This window comes from Grampus griseus (assembly GCF_964374135.1).
Source record: "Grampus griseus genome assembly, chromosome: 3".
Lineage (NCBI taxonomy): Eukaryota > Metazoa > Chordata > Mammalia > Artiodactyla > Delphinidae > Grampus > Grampus griseus.
In genome coordinates this window covers 158,011,042-158,029,896 of record NC_139019.1, presented here as the reverse complement: position 1 = coordinate 158,029,896, position 18,855 = coordinate 158,011,042, and the positions used below count along the sequence as shown (strand labels likewise).

The window sequence follows — 18,855 nt, the reverse complement described above, 5'->3', positions numbered from 1 at the left end:
TGCTGGTGGACCCCCCAGGAAGGTTCTGTCACGGCAACGACAGGCAGATCTGAAACCAAGTTGGGCTTTACGTCATTAAGAAATCCCCCAAAGGAATGGCATAAAGGCCTCCTTTCACACTTTGGGTTTTGCATGTGTCCTGAGGAAGCGCCTCTTCCCCAGCTGAGACAGCGCGCTGTCCCCGCGACCCAGTGAGCGGCCCTCGTCCTGCGGGAAAAGCAAAACAGCAGCGGGGTGGGTGCGCGCCCAGAGCTGCCCCTCTCGCAATTGATTTGTTCAGGGATGACTTCTTGCGTTCTAGTTAGATGTGACTTTAATCGAAGTGCTTTCCTAAGGCGATTTATCACAACTGTGAACCGTCAGTTTGCACAGCTGCTGCTCTTTTAGGGAAACGCACAGGCTCGGGAGGCGGAGGGGCCGGCGCGGGCTCCCCTCTTTCCCACGGACCGGCCCGCGTGCCCCTCGCCCACCAGAAATATGTGCGCCGCGTCCTCAGAGGCCGCCGCTTCTGTGCTCGGGCTCCTCTGCTGTTTCTGGCTGCTGAACAGCCATCTCCTCTCTCCTGGGAGGGGCAGCTGGTTTCCTTTTGGGGCGCTCCCCTTCTCCCCGTCTCAGCTCCTGCAGTGGAGACGAGGCTTTCCCCATAGGATAGTACTTTCCCCATAGGATGGGGGAGAGGGCAAGTATGTAAACACCTGTCATAGGGCCTGGTGTGGAGCAGGTGCCCCATACAGATGTTATTACAAATATTGAGTATAGTTCCCTGTGCCATAGAGGAGATCCTTCTATCTATTCTATGCCTTCTTTGAATGGCCGTAGCACTTGTTGTCTGTATCATTTTTATGTCTGTTGTTGCTTTGTGACTCAAAATGAAAAATTTCTATTTGTCCATGTCCTGGCCCTTACATAAAAATGTGTTCATTTATCTATTTCATATTTATTGACTACATCTTAGACACCGTGTTAACTGCTGGTTCTAGAGGTTAGTAAAATATAGACCTTCCTGCTCAAAGGGTCACAGTATTTGTGGGAAAACAAAAAAATGAACAACCTATGTCTCTAAGAGCTTTGTACTTCCCAAAGAGAACACACCTCGTAGGTACAATGAATACATGTATCATACGTAAATGTATAAATAGTTAATGGGATTATACACCTGAGATAACTGCTTTTCGATTCTGAGGAAATGATGATTATATTTCACCAGGAGCTCAATACCACTCTGAGAATGAGGGCTTAACCCCCGACTTGACTCACTGCATCGCTTTCCTATATAAAAATACACAAGTCTGTACATACGCTCTAGAAAAAGGCTCATCTGGCATGAATTTCAGATAGCAAGAAGAAAACTTCAAGAGGTTCAGAGAAGCATCCAGAAGCTCAGATGATTGTCTGGCACTAATACAACTTGCTTGACAGGAAAATAGAGCTGTAAATCTCACAAAATCAGATGATCTTTTAATAATTTCAAAACCTCCTGCTATTAATTGGAAATCCTAGAAGAATAGCTTCTTTTAAAATGTACTGATAATATGCTTTACAGCTTAATATTCAGAAGCCTATGTTTTGGCTAAGTGAGCTTCAGGAAGGAAGGAAATTTGCGGTTTACCTCCACTTACTTTGGAACCGCTGGTTCCAAACATCTACTTCTATGCACAGTCATCTTATCATCTGTAAAATGGAGGCAACTCTAAGACAACAGAGTTACAGAGATGTTGCACAGCTCCATGTGTCATTGTCTTCATTTGTTTCAGAATACCAATAACATCTAAGCGACTACTGAAAGAGTGCTATATTATTTGGGGTCATCTAGTGCAGCTCTGTCAAAGTAAACAAAAGGGACCTAGAATGACTATAATTTTCCCAAGAGGACACAATTATTTTATGGTAAATCTGGGACAAGAACCCTGATCTCTTGGATCCCATTCCATTGTTCTTTCATTGGGTTCTGAACAACCCAGAGAAATAAAGAGAAATAAAACTCCTGTGTGCTGTGTCACTGGTACAGGACATGGCAAGATTGGAATTGGAGCACTACATATTAAGAGGTATCTGAGAAATTCTTCAAACTAATTGAGATATATACCAGGTACATAGAAAACAGTATGTTTTATGAAGATGATTCTGTGCAATGAACAGAACTGGTAACACACACTGGAAGGTGAATTCTCATTTTCTGGCACCTTGAAAACGCCACCTCAACATACACATTAAAATAAACATTTGAACTGGGTCATATTTAATTCTGCATGCTCTTGTAAGTCAGCAAAATATTCCATATATCATTTAAGTTGTCACTCACTTTTTAACTTGACTTTCAATTTCTAAAAGTCTTTCCAAACATAAAACAGAGGTGGGAAAATGGTATATGGGAAGCTGCAGAGATGAAATGAGCTTATTTCATTAGGCATAAAGATGAACATCCAAACAACTTCTTCATGGCTGAGAGTGTCCAAATCTACTGTCTTCATTTTGTAGTCAAGGCTTCCGGAAAAATATGCTAATGGATTCCTTATTACCCAAATGCCCCATATCAGTTTCAGTAGGTATCATTATATATTATGGAAATTTTTCTCAGTGACAGTGAAAGACATCCTGGCTGAACATCCCCCTGCCCATGACACAGAGATGATGGTCTCAAGCTATCTTGAAGGCATTGGAGCCCACACTATCTGTTACTAATATTAATGGAGGATAAAACTTCATATTCTGTTTGCTCTATATTTGTTCAATCACTTCTTCCCTTCATTAAACTGGATGGCCCATAATTGAGTCTGTAGTGTGTCTATCATTGGAAACTGAACAAAGTTTTGTTGGTTTTATTAATGTCATACGTTTCTAGGGAGGGTTTATTCAATAACTAAGTCTAGTTTCACAGTTACAAATAAATTACGATGTAACTTTGAATAAATTAAGCTCATCATAAAGGAAGGATACTGAGAGTTGCTACTACTCCTTCCTTGAGGGGCTCTCGTAAAGCGCTAAGTAAAGTAACAGAGGTGTATATGTATGCATATATTTTCAATGATATTTGTACAGACTTAAAAAGAACTCTACAGAATGCATTATAAAATCCTTAATGCTGTGTGTCCCTAGTTCCCAGCTCTCTCATTAGAACTACTTAAATGAACACAATCTTATCTGTTAGGATAGCTATCAGAGTACTCCAAATACTACTTCTTGCAGTACCCTGTCCCAACCATTTGCCATCCTCTTCCCATTAGTCCTCAAGTCAGAAGCCCCGAAGATCTGTTCATTAATTTATGAACACATTTCTTCATCCAGCCAAGAAAATTGATTGATCCGTTAGCAAATTTCAGGCACCATTCTTCAGTATGATGTATAGGCATGTTCAGGAAACACAGCAGTGATTAACACAGATGAATATAGTCTCTCTTGAGCTGAGAGGGGAGACAAAAGTAAATAAGCAAATATAAAATCATAAGTATAGGGCTTCCCTGGTGGCGCAGTGGTTGAAAGTCCCCGTGCCGATGCAGGGGACACGGGTTCGTGCCCTGGTCCTGGTAGATCCCACATGCTGCAGAGCGGTTAGCCCCGTGAGCCATGGCCGCTGAGCCTGTGCGTCCGGAGCTTGTGCTCCACAATGGGAGAGGCCACAACAGTGAGAGGCCTGCGTACCGCAAAAAAAAAAAAAAAAAAAAAATCATAAGTATAAATATGTAAATAAAAATTAAATAAATGGATAGAATAGTATATCAGGTAAGTGTTGGAGAGAAACAGCAAGCAGGGAAGGGAGATGGAGATTGTTAGCTGGTAGGAGGAGACTGCGATCTGAAACTAAGTGATCGATGAGGGCTTTCTGGGGAAGATAAAATATAAGAGGGAACTTAAGGTTGTGAGAGGGAGCAAGGTGCATATCTGGGAAGTGAATAGTACAAGCAGAGGGAACAGTCAGAGGGAAAGGCAATGAGGCAAGAGTGGGCTTGGAGTATCCAAGGAGCAGAAAGGATGTCAGTGTGTGGAAAACAGAGGGAGCAAAGTGGAGAGGAGAAGGAAACAGTCAGACAGGAAACAGAGGCCCACATTTCTAGGGCTGTGGACGCACTTTGAGGACTTTGCTTTTCCTGTGAAGGAGCCATTGAAGAGACTTAAGTGACAGGATCTCACTTATGTTTTAACAAGATCTCTCTGGATGCCATGTTGATTAGAGACTGTAGGAGAGTAAGGACAAGCCCCAGAAGACCAATAGTTGATTCAAAGAAGTGATTACTCAAACATGGTCCTCCTCCTCGGTAAGGACGCAGAGCAGGAATCGGCAAATAATGGCCACAAACCAAATCAGGCTCTCAGCCTGGATCTGTGGGACTGTGAGCTAATAATGTCTCACGTTTAGAAAGGTTGTTGAAGAAAAAAGGGTAGGAGAAGTTACAGAAACTGTATATGGCCCACAAAGCCTAACTGCTTAATTCTTTTTTTTTTTTTTAAGGGCAACTCATTCATTTATTGTTTAAAGATTGCAAGACAACTTCTGAATTTCTGTAGCACAGTTTAAATGTTTTACTTTTCTGATAAATCAGAGTATAATAGAAAAAACAATTAGTTTCCAGTAATATCTATATCTCTATTCAGAATTAAGTCTTCCACAGACATGTAACCTGGAAACAAAAGCCTGTTACAATAAGCAAAGCTTCAACAGAGCTGCCACTTTTCGGGCCAGGGAAAGGTTCATCCCTATAGGAGGAGGATGTGCTATGTAAAATGGCTGCAAGGTCACAGCCTTGAGGGCGCTGGAAGTCTATTATCCTATCCCACATTAAGTAGTTTGGTGAACTTCCAACGTCCGTTCATCTGCAACCAAGCTGGCAAACTTTAACTGATATTTCAAGCAGGTAAAAAATAAATTAAAAGAAATCCTTACACTGATGTTCCTTGATTCACACTGTTAAATGGTTCATTAACATGTAATTCTGGCTAAGAATTACATCTGAGACTCCTTGCTCAGATTTTGGTTAACAGTACAAATCTTTCAGAAATTCAAGTTCTTATTAATCAATAATTTGTCAGCTAGGATACATTCAGGCATCAGCTGCAACTACAGAATAGGTGCACTGCCTCAGCGCTTTGGAAAGACATAATCTAGAACACTACTAGCAGACAAAATATCTGTTACTAGACAGCACAGGTGCAGTACAGCAAGACAAAAACATATATTCATGTGTGCCGCGGACCAGACGGAGAAAGGATCTCACCGTCCAGGGTCACAAGGGAAGGGGTAAGGAACTGAAGTGGCACCGACGGATGGGGTCAGAAGGACCAAGACAACTGATGGTTGCAAGGCAAATTTTATTGTGATACAGTTGCAGATTATCTAGACTAGAAAAAGGAAGGCTGCCAGATGGTGGTTTACATTACCTACAGACTGTCTCGGCTCAAGGTTAACTTCCCTGGGAGGAAACCCATAAACCCAGAAGCATCAAAAATAACCTGCATGTGCAGGGGGGAGACAGCTTTGCTTGTCTCATTTTACATTCTTTCTGATCTCTGGGCCCTGGTGATTTATCTCCCATGGAATGGAATAAGGAGGGGAACAAGTAGGGACAGTCCCTTCGAGCAGCGGCCTCATGCCTGGCATGTCCTTACCTGCCCTCAAGGCTGACTGCTTCCCACAGGTCCCCCTTTTTTATTTTTTAACTTTTGCTGCAAAATAATTCCATGAAGTTTAGTGCCCAGAGTAGTATACTGTTGCATGAGGATACGAAACAGACATGAGAAGATTAATATCAATAATAGGCAAATTATGGCCAGGGTAATAAATCCTGACAACCTTCCAGTAATCCAAGAGTGAGGATTTAACCACTTTAAATGGTCCAGTAAAGTCTGAATTACATCTTCTGGCGAAATATCATCAAGATGTGCATTTTGTATATCCTGAATTTCAGCATTTAATTTCTTAAGATCAAGACTAATATTTATCTGACCAAACACTCAGCAGATGCATTTTTACTTTTTCCCATTCCCAAATACAGTCATTGTACTTTTAAGGAGTAACACACATCCATGTATACTTTGCATGACAAGCTAAACGCATCCTCAATTTTAATGCTTCTATCTGATCTCCAATCCCCAAAATTGCGTTTTTAAATTCATCTAACTTGTTATTAATCTGTAAATCTATGTGACTTTGTAAAGATAAAGCAAGACTGGTATGAGAGACTGATTGAGATAACTGATTGAGATAACTGATTAGCAAAGTGAGCATGATGAATACTCTGTGAAAGAGCAAGACCGGCAGTAGCCGCGGTAGCAGACAGAGCAGCCGAGGCAGGTAAACTTACTATTAGCCACCCAAGAAAGCGTCTCCTTCTCTGCAAGGCTTTAGAGAGTTCCACCCATGCCTGTACTCCAGTATCTTCATACCAAGGTTCTCTCAGATGTACAGGCACCATAACATATATGGGTTGCTTTAGTATAAGCACAGATTGCGTTCCTGCAGAAGGGAACATACAACTGCTAAAAGTACAATTAACACAGCTAATATTATATCCTCCTTTGGAAGAATTACCAATGTTAATAGAACCACACAAATGTGTATATGGAGGAGTAACACAAGTTATAACAGGTGTATTGGAATAAGTTAGAGCTAGTTTCCATATATCCCAGTTCTTTTGAAATGTGATAAACCTATCTATGATGGGAATAGAAGAGATAAGAATTGGCACCTTGGTATAATCTATAGTACACCATATTTGGTTATTATTCCAAGATGCATTGCAACGTTCAAAAGTGGATCCAGGAAAGTTAACGGTCATAAGGGGAGGCAATTGATTTTTTGATTTTCTGTTAAGCATAGTAACCTTATGTCCAGCTATAAATATCCCTTGTCCTCCAAGTAAACGCTTCATACAGAAATAATTTCCTGAATCTTCACCTGTAACCTTGGCTATAGTAATAGCGGAATCCCTAAGTGGTGAGGCGTATGAGATTTGACCTCTAATATTAAGAGGTTGCCCATTTTATACCAAATGATGGTATCCTTAAGATACTCTCATCAGCTGGTAGCCGGGCATGTAAGAGTAATGTTGGTTCCTGTAAAACGAAGGATGCCTGGAGAGCCTGACAAACTAATTGATTGATCCGTTCCCTCATAAACATCTGTATGCTCATAACTAATAGCCTTTACACGTCCAGTTTCCAGATTCCATGGGCTAAGACAGACAGGATGGGTACTAAAACACTTAGTATAATTTACAGACATATTGGTTTGTTTTATATTCCCAATAAGAGGCCCATAAACAGTTATCATTGTAAAATACAGGAAACTCTGCTTCAGACCAAGATATGGGTTGTAATAGTGGAGGATCAGGTACATAGGCCCAGTAAGTTGCTGCATTAACAGAGGGAACACATGAAATGGTTGCCAACATAGCCAAAAATAAAGTTACAGGTGTAACAGGATTATTCTGTTGTTTCACTGACTCTTGAGCTCGTGAAACCAGTTGTTTAATTTGTCCCCAAGTTGGAACATCACTCCTTTGAGTCGTCCTGGCAAGTGGTCTCCTCTTCTTCTTTTTCTGAATCAACACTGTCAAATTTTCCGGAGAGGTGCAGAGCTTCTTCATCTTCTGAACTAGTTGTGAGCTGTGGCGAGCCATCTATTTGCTTGACTAAGCGCTCAGGAAACCAGCAAGGTCCAGGCGCTGATCTGGGAAAGATACACACGTGACCACGTCCCCAAATCAACACAGGATCAGGACCACGCCAAGTGCTGGTTAACGGATCTTTCCAGAGGACCTCCGGAGATTGAGAGGCCAATCCTGGCTAAGCCACCAACCTTCCCCCTGCAGAGCAGCCAAATTTGTCAACAGTGAGAACATTTAAAATAAACAGAGCATGATTTATAAGGTTATGTGGCGTTGTTCTATACAATTCCCCCCTTTTTATTTTTTCAATAGTTAGCTTTAAAGATCTATTTGCACGTTCTATAATACCTTGTCCTTGAGGGTTATATGGAATGCCTGTAATATGGGTAATTTTGTAATGAATTACAAAATGTTGCAAAAGCAGCGGGCCCATTATCTGTTTTAATAATTTTGGGAAGGTTCATGAAAGCAAAACAGTGTAATAAATGAGTGATAACATGTTTAGTAGCTTCTCCGGTCTGTGCTGTAGCACAGAGGAAACCAGAATAAGTATCGATAGTGACGTGAACAAACTGTAATTTCCCAAAAGACGGGATATGAGTAACATCCATTTGCCATAAATGTCTAGGTAATAATCCACGAGGATTAACAACATAATGTGGAACAGGAAGGTGAGGTAAGCATTCTGGGTACTGCTTAACAATTTGACGGGCGGCTTCACCAGTAAGGGAAAATTGTGTGTGTAATGTAGCCGCCGACTGACGGTGTAAAGCGTGCAACGGCTGTGCTGCTTGTGAAGCAGTTTGATCATAACTTACCATAATATGAGGGTGTCCAGGACATGGACCATGAGTATCAAGAGTATGAAGATAATGAATGCAGTATATTAGCCATTCTTGACCGCATGATGAACGGAAAGGAGGAGTACGGTAAATTGGGACATGTCCTGATTTAGGGAAAAGAGATTGAGGAGGAGGAGTAACTTCAACTCTATTCTTGGGAGGAAAATGTACAGGATAAAGATCACGTTTAGATCGAGTTAAAACATCTGCAGTCGCATTAAGTTTAGTCAATGGATCAGGCAAGTTAGAATGAGCACGGATATACAGACCTGCAACAGGACCATCATGGGAACGAATAAGCTGTTGAAGCAAACGAAAAGAGGATGATAATTCAGGGTCATTAGTATGTCCTATGGTCGCAGTCTCCAGAAGAAATCACAAGCTAATAAGATATTTACTATCAGAAAACAAATTAAAAGATACAGAAGGCAAATGTTTAAAAGACATAATGACAGCATACAGTTCAACACGTTGAGCTGAAGTCAAGAAGTTTCTTTAATGAGGTTTGTTCCGTCGTCAATGATTACAGTAGCCACTCCTGAAGAAGAACCATCCATAAAAGCCAAAGGTACATGAGGAACAGGCTGTTGCCTGATTATAGAAGGAAAGATATGAGTTAAGTTTGCTGAATTGGATCAATTTATCAGCAGGGTAATGGCATTCCAAGGTACCTGAAAATCCTGCAAGAGCAAGACCCCATTCATTACTATGTTGAAAAAGCCAATTTTGTTGACTAACTGAATAAGGGATAATAATTTGAGAAGGTTCTATACTTACAGGTTGTAAGCATCTAGTTCTACCTTGCATTATTAAATTACTAGTAAGTTCATAATAAGGGTTAATAACTTTAGAGGGTGTAGTTTTCATATGAATCTATTCAATAATTCCAACAGTTTGCCATAAGACGGCAGTAGGCACATGAGGAGTTGGACAAATTATTAAGAAAATTGGAAGGTGAGTATGAATTCTAGTTAATTGTGTAGAACTGATAGATCTATTGACTATTTGTAAAGCTTGAAATCCTTCTGGAGTCATAGAGCGTGAAGAAGAAGGATCTGAGTCACCTTTAAGAATATCAAACAAAGGCTGTAATTGAGCAGTAGTAAGTTTTAGGGAAGGCCTTAGCCAATTAATATCTCCAAGTAATTTTTGAAAAGCATTTAATGTTTTTAAATTATCAACTCGAATTTGCAGTTTTTGAGGCCTAATAGTAGTGTTATCAATATATTTTCCCAAATATAAAAATGGAGATTGTCTTTGAATTTTGTTGAGGCAATGACCAAGCCAAATGATTGTAAGGACTGTTGTAAAAATTGAAAAGCAGTCTCTAATAAAGAAATATTATCAGTGGCTAAAAGTATATCATCCATATAATGTATGAGATATAACGATGGAAACCTTTTTCTCACAGGAGTCAAGGCCTGAGCCACATATTTTTGGCATAATGTAGGACTATTTGCCATGCCCTGAGGCAATACTTTCCATTGAAATCTCCTCATGGCTTCCTTAAAATTTAAGGCAGGCAAGCTAAAAGCAAAATGTTTTCTATCTTCAGGAAACAAAGGAATAGTGATAATTGTGTGGTATGGCTGTTGGAGAGGGTAGGCCTGGTTGAAGAGCTCCCATTATTAGCATAGTTTTATTAACAGCTCTTAGATCCTGTAATAACCTATATTTTCCAGATTTTTTCTTGATAATAAAAATAGGAGTATTCCAAGGACTACTGGAAATTTCTAAATGCCCTAATTGTTCCAGTACTAATTGTTCTGCAGCTTCTCATTTCTCCTTTGTGAGGGGCCATTGGTCCACCCATACAGGGTCATCAGTCAGCCAAGTAATTGGATCAGCAGTGAGTGGAGGAGAATCCAAGGCCCCTAAGAAAAACCCAAACCTTGTCTATCATTTTTTATTTTCACATCAATAGGAGAGACAGTTCCTTGTTGATTTGTTCCCAGCCCTTTTGTGGGAAGAAATCCTTGATCCAACATCATATTAGAGACTTGAGAGTTTGGACTATAAAGTAATACTCCCATTTCTTTTAATATATCTCGGCCCCAGAGGTTTAAAGGCAGCCCAGGCAAAACATAAGGCTGGAAGTATCCTGAATGGCCCTCACTATCTTGCCATAAGAAAAACTGACTACTTTGCATAGGAGAAGAACTTTGTCCTATTCCGTGAAGTTCTGTAATAGTAGGACTAATGGGCCAACGTTTAGGCCAGTGTATCTGCCTCATAACAGAGACATCAGCTCCAGTGTCTAACAAACCTGAAAAAACCTTTCCATTAATTGTTCATTTCATTTCTGGACGTTCTTTCCCTATCTTCTGAATCCAGTAGGCAGCATTAGACGATCCAAAAGCCTTTGTTTCTCTCTTTTGATGTTGTAAAATTTGTCCATGAGGTTCAAAGGGCAAAAGTAGCAATTGTGCAATTTTACCACCAGGAGAAATAGTTATTATATTTTTAATAGTTTGTGCCATGACTTTTATTTCTCCTTCGTAGTCAGAATCTGTGACTCCTGGCATAATAGTTAAACCTTTCATGGTGACACTACTTCTTCCCAATAATAGTCCCATCAAACCCTTGGGTAAAGGTCCACAGATGCCCGTAGAGAGGGCCTGAGGACCCATTTCAGGAGTTAATACATATCGGGCGGAGGTGCTGAGCTCCAGTCCTGCGTTTCCTGGTGTTGCTCTGGAGAGCGAGGATATTGTATGTTTCTGTTTTTGGTTAATGTCTGATTGATAATTTGAGGAGGATACACAGACATTGCCCTTATTATTTGTTGGGGCCGGGGAAGGCCCCGGGAGGAGTTTCCCGACAGTGGTGGCCCATCCCTGTGGGCCACTGAGCAAAAATCTTGTGCCCAATGTTTTCCCCTATTGCATTTAGGGCATAAACCAGGGATTTTCTGACCATCTGGAGGTTTCTGAGTAGGGAAGGAAGGACTAGGGTTAGAATTAAAAGATCTACATTCTCTAGCAAAATGACCTGCCTTTCCGCATTTAAAACAAGTCTTTGTTTTCTTTTGATTGTTTTTGAACCCCACTTTAGTTAATGCTGCAGCCACAGCAGCACCCTGTATATAAGTAGGCCCAATGTCTGCACAAACGCGAATATAATCCTCCAATGTTCCCCGTTTTCTCCAAGGTCGAATCGCAGCCTGACATGCATTATTAGCATTCTCAAAAGCAAGCTGCTTAACTACAATTGTACCAGTGAGTCCGTCCACAATGAGTCTCCCCACCGCCTGTGACAACCTATCTACAAAATCAGCATATGCTTCATCAGGTCCCTGTCTAATTGTTGAAAGATCCTCAGTTTTGTGTGTAGAAGGACATTTCCTCCAGGCTTGTAATGCCAAATGATTTATTTGAGGATAAGCAACAAAGGGATAAGTTAATTGATCTTGTAAAGAAAGATACTGTCCTTCCCCAATCAGCATATGATAATCAACTGGAATATTATGGGCAGCATTCTTTTCTGCTTGTTCAGCAGCCCGTTCATAAAAATCAAACTTCCATATTAAATAATCTCCACCATTTAAACAAGCTCGTGCAATAGACTTCCAATCAGCGGGGGGAAGAGCTTCTCCTGTCAACCATAGCAGCAGTAAAAGGAGCAGTGGGCCCATATTGAGCACAGGCAGATTTTCAATCTTTCAAAACTTTCAAAGGGAGAGCCTGATGCTCCCTAGTAGCTTGTTGAGGATTATTAGGACCAGGTCTTTCTATGACGGGACAACAGAAAATAGGATCTTCTCGTTTTATTGCTCCTTGTACAGCGCGCTGCAAGGGACTGAGCATTTTTACACATGTAGATTTTTGAGGAAGACAGTCCTTATTAACCTGCAGCTTGTTCACTGACTTATCTATCACAGCCATTAGAAAATCATCCTCAGGATAGTTCTCTCTTTTATGTTTACAAGCCTCATCTGTTAAGTCAAAATGTTCCTCTTCATCTAAACTATTTAAATTAATTAGCTCTTTCGGTTTAGGAAGTGGCGACACAGTAACTGATAATACAGTCTCTCCTTCTGTCAGAGGCTTATGTTTTTCTGACTTTACATTCAAATCAACACTATCATGAGAAGCATCTAAACATATTTTTATCAGATTCCACAAACTATATGTAACAACAGGAGTATGAGTAGGCCCTCGAGACTCATAATAATTTTTTAAATCTTCTCCAGCTTTCTGCCAGATTTCTATGTCAACACAGCCGCCATCAGGAAACCCGGGAGATACACCATGGATATGCTGTAAAAATTCAGTCAACTGTGAGGTAGAAACTTTATTACCCCGAGCTTTAAGCATCAAAAGCAAAACCTGAGCAAATAATTCATACACCTTTGAGCCCTTTTGCTCCATCTTATTTTACTGACTATTGCCTTATGTCTCTATTAGTTTCACTTTTACTGGTGGCCACACATATTTTGCATAAGGGTTCTCTTACCTGCACTTTCTTTTTCTTTTAATTGCCTTCACGCTTCAGGTCCCTGTTCGAGTGCCACTTGCTGCGGACCAGCCGGAGAAAGAGGATCTCAGCGCCCAGGGTCACAAGGGAAGGGGTAAGGAACTGAAGTAGCACCGACGGGTGGGGTCAGAAGGACCAAGACAACTGATGGTTGCAAGGCAAATTTTATTATGCTACAGTTGCAGATTATATAGACTAGAAATCGGAAGGCTGCCAGATGGTGGTTTACATTACCTACAGACTGTCTCGGCTCAAGGTTAACTTCCCTGGGAGGAAACCCATAAACCCAGAAGCATCAAAAATAACCTGCATGTGCAGGGGGGAGACAGCTTTGCTTGTCTCATTTTACATTCTTTCTGATCTCTGGGCCCTGGTGATTTATCTCCCATGGAATGGAACAAGGAGGGGAACAAGTAGGGACAGTCCCTTCGAGCAGCGGCCGCATGCCTGGCATGTCCTTACCTGCCCTCAAGGCTGACTGCTTCCCACACATATGTTGCCTTGTTTAAGCCTCAAGCCCTCGATCCTTTGTTGAAATACAATAATTTCATTCCTATGGTTTTCAATACCAAAAACTCAACCTCCAGGAGGGCTAAAGTCTAATTTGTACTCCAAAGCAAGTAGCAGTGCAGTTCAGTACTACTGAGGCTGGATCCATAAAGACTTCAAGACCATGTCCAGAAGACAAGTTATTATATATAATACCCTAGAAAGTCTGAAACATAATTATCATATACATAGCTGGTCCTTCAGAGCTTTTTCCCTATAACATGTTTTTTGATGAAAGTTATTTAATGTACTGGAGATAACTGTGACTTACTGATCAAATATTTGAATACTTATACTTACCTGGGATTTCATTTCTGCTGAAAGAAAAAGGAAGAACAGGACTCACTAAAAAAAAAACAAACTTTAGAAGTGAACGTAAAAATCTTAACACACACTATCACTTTTGGAAGCAGCATAGAGGGGCAGTCAACGGTAAAACACTGGTGAAATAGGTCACAACTCTAGGCCAAAAATCCATTATCGTTATCATCAGTGACAGTACCACAACTGTGCCCTTCAGAATTAATAATCACTCCTAAGAATCTTCATTTGGCACCAGATGATGCGTTTAAGAGAAACACTCTGGGAGGTTTTGAATCAGACTTGGTTTTTTGTTAGCCAAGTTACAGGAGAATTTTTAAAGTGGGGGGAAGGGAAGAAGGAAACGGACCAGGAAAAGAATTTAAGCCATCATCTATAAACCAACAAAGCACTGATAGTTCCAAACATTATGTCAGAAACTAAAATGACTGACATAGGCTCAAGTGGTTTATAAAAAGACTACACCAGCAAAGTCCCCATTTATCTGTAGAGTTCAGAAACTAAAACAAGGAATATTTCAGCTTAAAACCTTATCTCAAGAGAATCATATACACTTCACATGAATAAAAATACCTGAAACCAAACATTTTTAAAAGCTCCGATACCCAAAATATAAAGAAAAATATTAATTCAGAAGACTCAATCAATCCATGATAATCACAAAACGGCTGGGCAATCTCTATCTCCCTTCCACACTAACCATCCATCCCATGGAAGACCATGGGAGATCAGACCTTCCAGACTTACCTTCCAGACCTTCCAGACATCTGGCTGCTGCAAAATTCTATGGAGACTCCTTGTGGAACAGCAGTTTCCCATCTCTTGTGTCTCTCCCTATTGTGATCATGATCATGCAGGAAGCAAGTCTGGCTGTGCTATTTCTTATCATTGTCTGTCACCCATCTGCAGCATGGTATTGTACAGATAAGGAAAAAGTAGTTCCCTTTCCCCCAGAAGGTTGAGGCTCAGGTACAGGGTAATTCTCCTGTGCACACAGTCATTATTTAGGCCGACTCAGTGACTTCAACAGGCTTAATCATGTGATCAGGTTTGTTGCCAGCTGCGTAATGCTCCCACATCTGTAGATAGAGCTGCTCTAGGTCCATTGTGTATTGTTTGGTGTTGAACAGAGGGCTAGATGTTCTCTGCTTCCAGACTTTGCCACGAAGTTTCTTCAGGTATTCTAGATCAGTTCCCAGTTTCACAGCTATGTCTTCATATTCTTGTCTATTTTGAGCAATAAGCTCAAGACAGCCTAAACAAGTGAGCTGGGAAGCTGCAACTCGGGAAGCAAGAGTCTCTCCTGGCATAGTCACCACGGGTGTCCCTGACCAAAGGACATCCATCCCTGTGGTGTGTCCATTACAGAGTGGAGTGTCCAAGCAGACATCAGCCAGCTGGCCTCTCCGAACATGTTCCTCTTTAGGAGCAACAGGTGAAAAAATGATACGCTTCTGGGGAAGGCCCATCTTTTGTGCATACTGTTGAATATTAGGTTCTCCTACTGCTGGAAAACGCAACAGCCACAGTACACTATTGGGAACACGCTTCAGAATATTTGCCCACATCTGCAAAGTAGATGGGTCAAGTTTATATAACTGATTAAAGTTACAGTACACAATGGCATCTTCCGGTAACCCGTACTGAGAACGTGTGGTTACAATAATGGTACGGGGAACCTCCTCTCCAGTGGCAGCCTTAATGTTGATCTGGGTAGTTGCCAGTCCATTGCTAAGACTGAATCCATTAATTGTTATCTGAATTTGTCCTCTGTTAATCATTTCAATAACTGCCTCTGCAATAGTATTCATAGGAATGACAGGCATATTAAGAGCTGTATTACTGCTGTCTGCGTTGTCTCCTCCATCAGGACATTTCATCTTGACAATCTGCACATCTGGGAGACTATCAAGAAATGCTTTGAGGTCGATGCCATTCAGCACAATCCGATTGTCATAAATGTGCCCATTGGACTGAAAATCGATGACTGCTTTCTTCTTCAGGTGAGGGAACATATTAGCATGATCACCAATAAAGAAAGTATGGGGCATATAAGCCAGTTTCTCAGAATACTGCTCAGCAACTTCAGCAGGTGAAGTTTCCTGATCTGTGATGATATAATCCATGAAAAGCACGCCACTGGTCCCAGGGTAGCCCAGCCACATTGCCTGAATAGGAGCTGGCCTGAGAGCAAAGAGTTCATTTCGAGCACCCCTGGTATAACCATTCATATTTACAAGGATGTGTATACCATCTTGATGGATGCGATCAGCTGCTTTCCCATTGCATGGAATCTGAGAAAGATCAATGAAATGATGGGCTTCTGCCATCACCTTCGCTCGGAAGTTTGTGCCATCATCTGGGCTCAGGGCATAACAGGATACCTCAAATTTATCAGGATTGTGCATGCCTGGAATAGACTGCATAAGATGAGAAGTAGGATGATTCCCAAAGTCGGAACTCACGTATCCTACACGCAGTCGACCATCACTGAGCTTCAAGTCTTTTGGATGTTCGTACGGTGGTTTATGAAGGACACCGATCTCATCCAAGCAGAGGTTCCCGTGGCTCTCAGCAATAGCCTTCCTGAAGCCATGAGAAAGAGGATAGAGCATACTATGATGAGGCTGCACAGAAGGCAACCTATTCTTCTCCAGCTGGTCAGCCACAATGCTGACCAACTTCTTCATTCGCTCATCATAGTCTGTCCAATCACAGACAATCTGCAGGCAATGAGCCAAATCACAATAAGCGTCAGGAAAATCAGGTTCAAGCTTCAGAGCAGTGCGATAAGAAGCAATTGCTTCTGGAATATTCCCTGAATACTTGTGAATGGAAGCCAGATTGCTGTGGGCATCCGCAAGGGCAGGGTTAATCTGAATGGCACGAGTATAACACTGCAAGGCTCCCTGAACATCCTGCATCTCCTTTAGAGTGTTTCCCATGTTACAGTAGGCATCAGCAAAGGTAGGACTGATTCGAACAGCCTCCTTATAATGCATCAGAGCTTCCTGCAGTTTTCCCTGCTGCTGCAATACACTTGCTAAATTTGAATGGGCAACAGCAAACTCTGGGAAGACTTCTAATGCTTTACAATACAAGCGAACTGCCTCTTCAGTGTTTCCCTGGTCTCCTTTGATATTGGCTAGGTTATTCAGAGAGTCTGCATGGGTGGGACACAGCCGCAGAGCTGTATTATAACAATCTTCTGCTTCAGCAACACTGCCCTTCTCTTCCAGAGCGTTGGCTAGGTTGCAGTAAGCATCAGGGAAATGTGGTTGCAATTCAATAGCTCGCCTGTAGGTGTCTATTGCCAGATCTATCAGGCCTTGCTCATAGTATACACAAGCCAGGTTGGCATGTACCACTGCATGATTTGGGCTCAAGCTTAGGGCACAAAGGTAAGCTGCCACAGCTCTGTCAAAAATCCGTGCCTCTTGCAAGACGTTTCCTAAATTGATATAAGCATCCAGAAAATTGGGGTCAAGGGTGACAGCCTTTTCAAAGTGATGAATTGCAAGCCAAATCTCCCCTTGTGCATTGAAAACACAGCCACGATTACTCCAAGCTACTGCAAAGTTCGGTTGCGTCTCCATTGCTTTCAAATAACATGCCTTGGCTCCTTCCAAGCGACCCAGGGCTCTGAGCAGGTTCCCCAGGTCACTGCGAACACAGTACAAATCAGGATTGCACTGAAGAGCAGAGACGTAAGCTTGTACTGCCCCTTCCATGTCGCCTGCTGCTACCAAAGCGGCTGCCAGGTTAATATAACCATCGATGAAATCTGGCTTGAGATGCAATGCATGCCGGTAATGCTCAATTGCTTCCTGCAACTGCCCTCTTTCCTTGTACACATTCCCCAAATTCGAATAGGCTTCTGCCAGAAGAGGGTTCTGTTTAATTGCCAGAGTACTAAAGTGGGCAGATCCGTCCAGCCTTCGACACTGGAAGTGTAGAGATGAAAGCAATAAAAGTACTCCAGTATTGTCTGGCTCTTGTCTCCACAGCTGCATGCAGTGTCTCTCAGCTGCCTCAAAATCTCCTGCCTGATATTCTCGATGTGCCAACTCAGCTAACCCTTGGAAGGAAAGCATACGTTTCGTTGGTTCTGTGCTGTCGGCCACGTTGCCCACAGAAGACGCCATCTGGAGGGTCTGCAGAGAGTGAGAAAAGGGGGTAATTGAGTCCCGCTGCCGCCACTACTGGCAAGACTGTTTCTAGAGGTAGCAAATACGAGGGCAGCAGCCGTACCACTGCTTTGGCAGGCTTAAGCGGCGGCGACAGTTACAGGCACCGAACCTTAGGAACTCTGGTTGGTCGTCTAACTCTCACGCTCTTGAAATCTTCATTCTTAACCCTGCCCTCTTCCACCATTTTTCTCCTAATCAGGGAATAACAATTACCTATACACTTGCCTTAGAAGAAATCAAAAGTCAGTAGTCCAAACACTTTTCAAAATTTTGTTTTCTGCCCAGTCAGAAAGGAAATACACGATTGACTTTACTTCATCATTCATATAGTCAATGTGGAAAACATTAGGGCCGTGAATTTCAATACAGTAAGATCAGAAAATTTTAAATTGGCCTTCCCAAACCACTAATAAGTAATCGATGTTGTATATAATGCTAAAATCTTAGAGACGGAGTTTGATATTTTAAAAGTTCTGAAAGGATTAGCTAATTTCTCTTCTCATGCCTCAAACCTGAGTATTACTTTTTTAAAAATAAATTTATTTATTTTTATTTATTTATTTTTATTTTGGCTGCATTGGGTCTTCAATGCTGCGTGCAGACTTTCTCCAGTTGCGGCGAGCGGGGGCTACTCTTTGTTGCGGTGCCCGGGCTTCTCATCACAGAAGCTTCTATTGTTGTTCCACAACTCTATGGGTTCCTTTTTAGGTCCTATGAAGAACCCTAGAAATTAGTTCATGTAATTATAGGGTTTTGCAAAATTGTCAAAAGTGAGATATTTTAACTTCCATCAGGTAAGACCAGCGTCTCTTTCTTTGCCAATTTTCCTTCTATCATATTCCGCTATGTTGGATCATATTGGAATGGCCACAGGCT

The 18,855-nt window shown here is 41.6% G+C and overlaps 1 protein-coding gene across 1 annotated transcript; it reads right to left on the bottom strand.

Annotated features, from left to right (window-relative positions):
• Positions 1-14,793: 14,793 nt before the first annotated feature.
• Positions 14,794-17,934, bottom strand: LOC309821189 (UDP-N-acetylglucosamine--peptide N-acetylglucosaminyltransferase 110 kDa subunit-like; the record flags this gene model as incomplete). Its single annotated transcript, XM_082652360.1, has 1 exon — positions 14,794-17,934. The coding sequence occupies one exon, from the start codon at positions 17,932-17,934 to the stop codon at positions 14,794-14,796; it is 3,141 nt and encodes a 1,046-aa protein (XP_082508486.1).
• Positions 17,935-18,855: the final 921 nt, after the last annotated feature.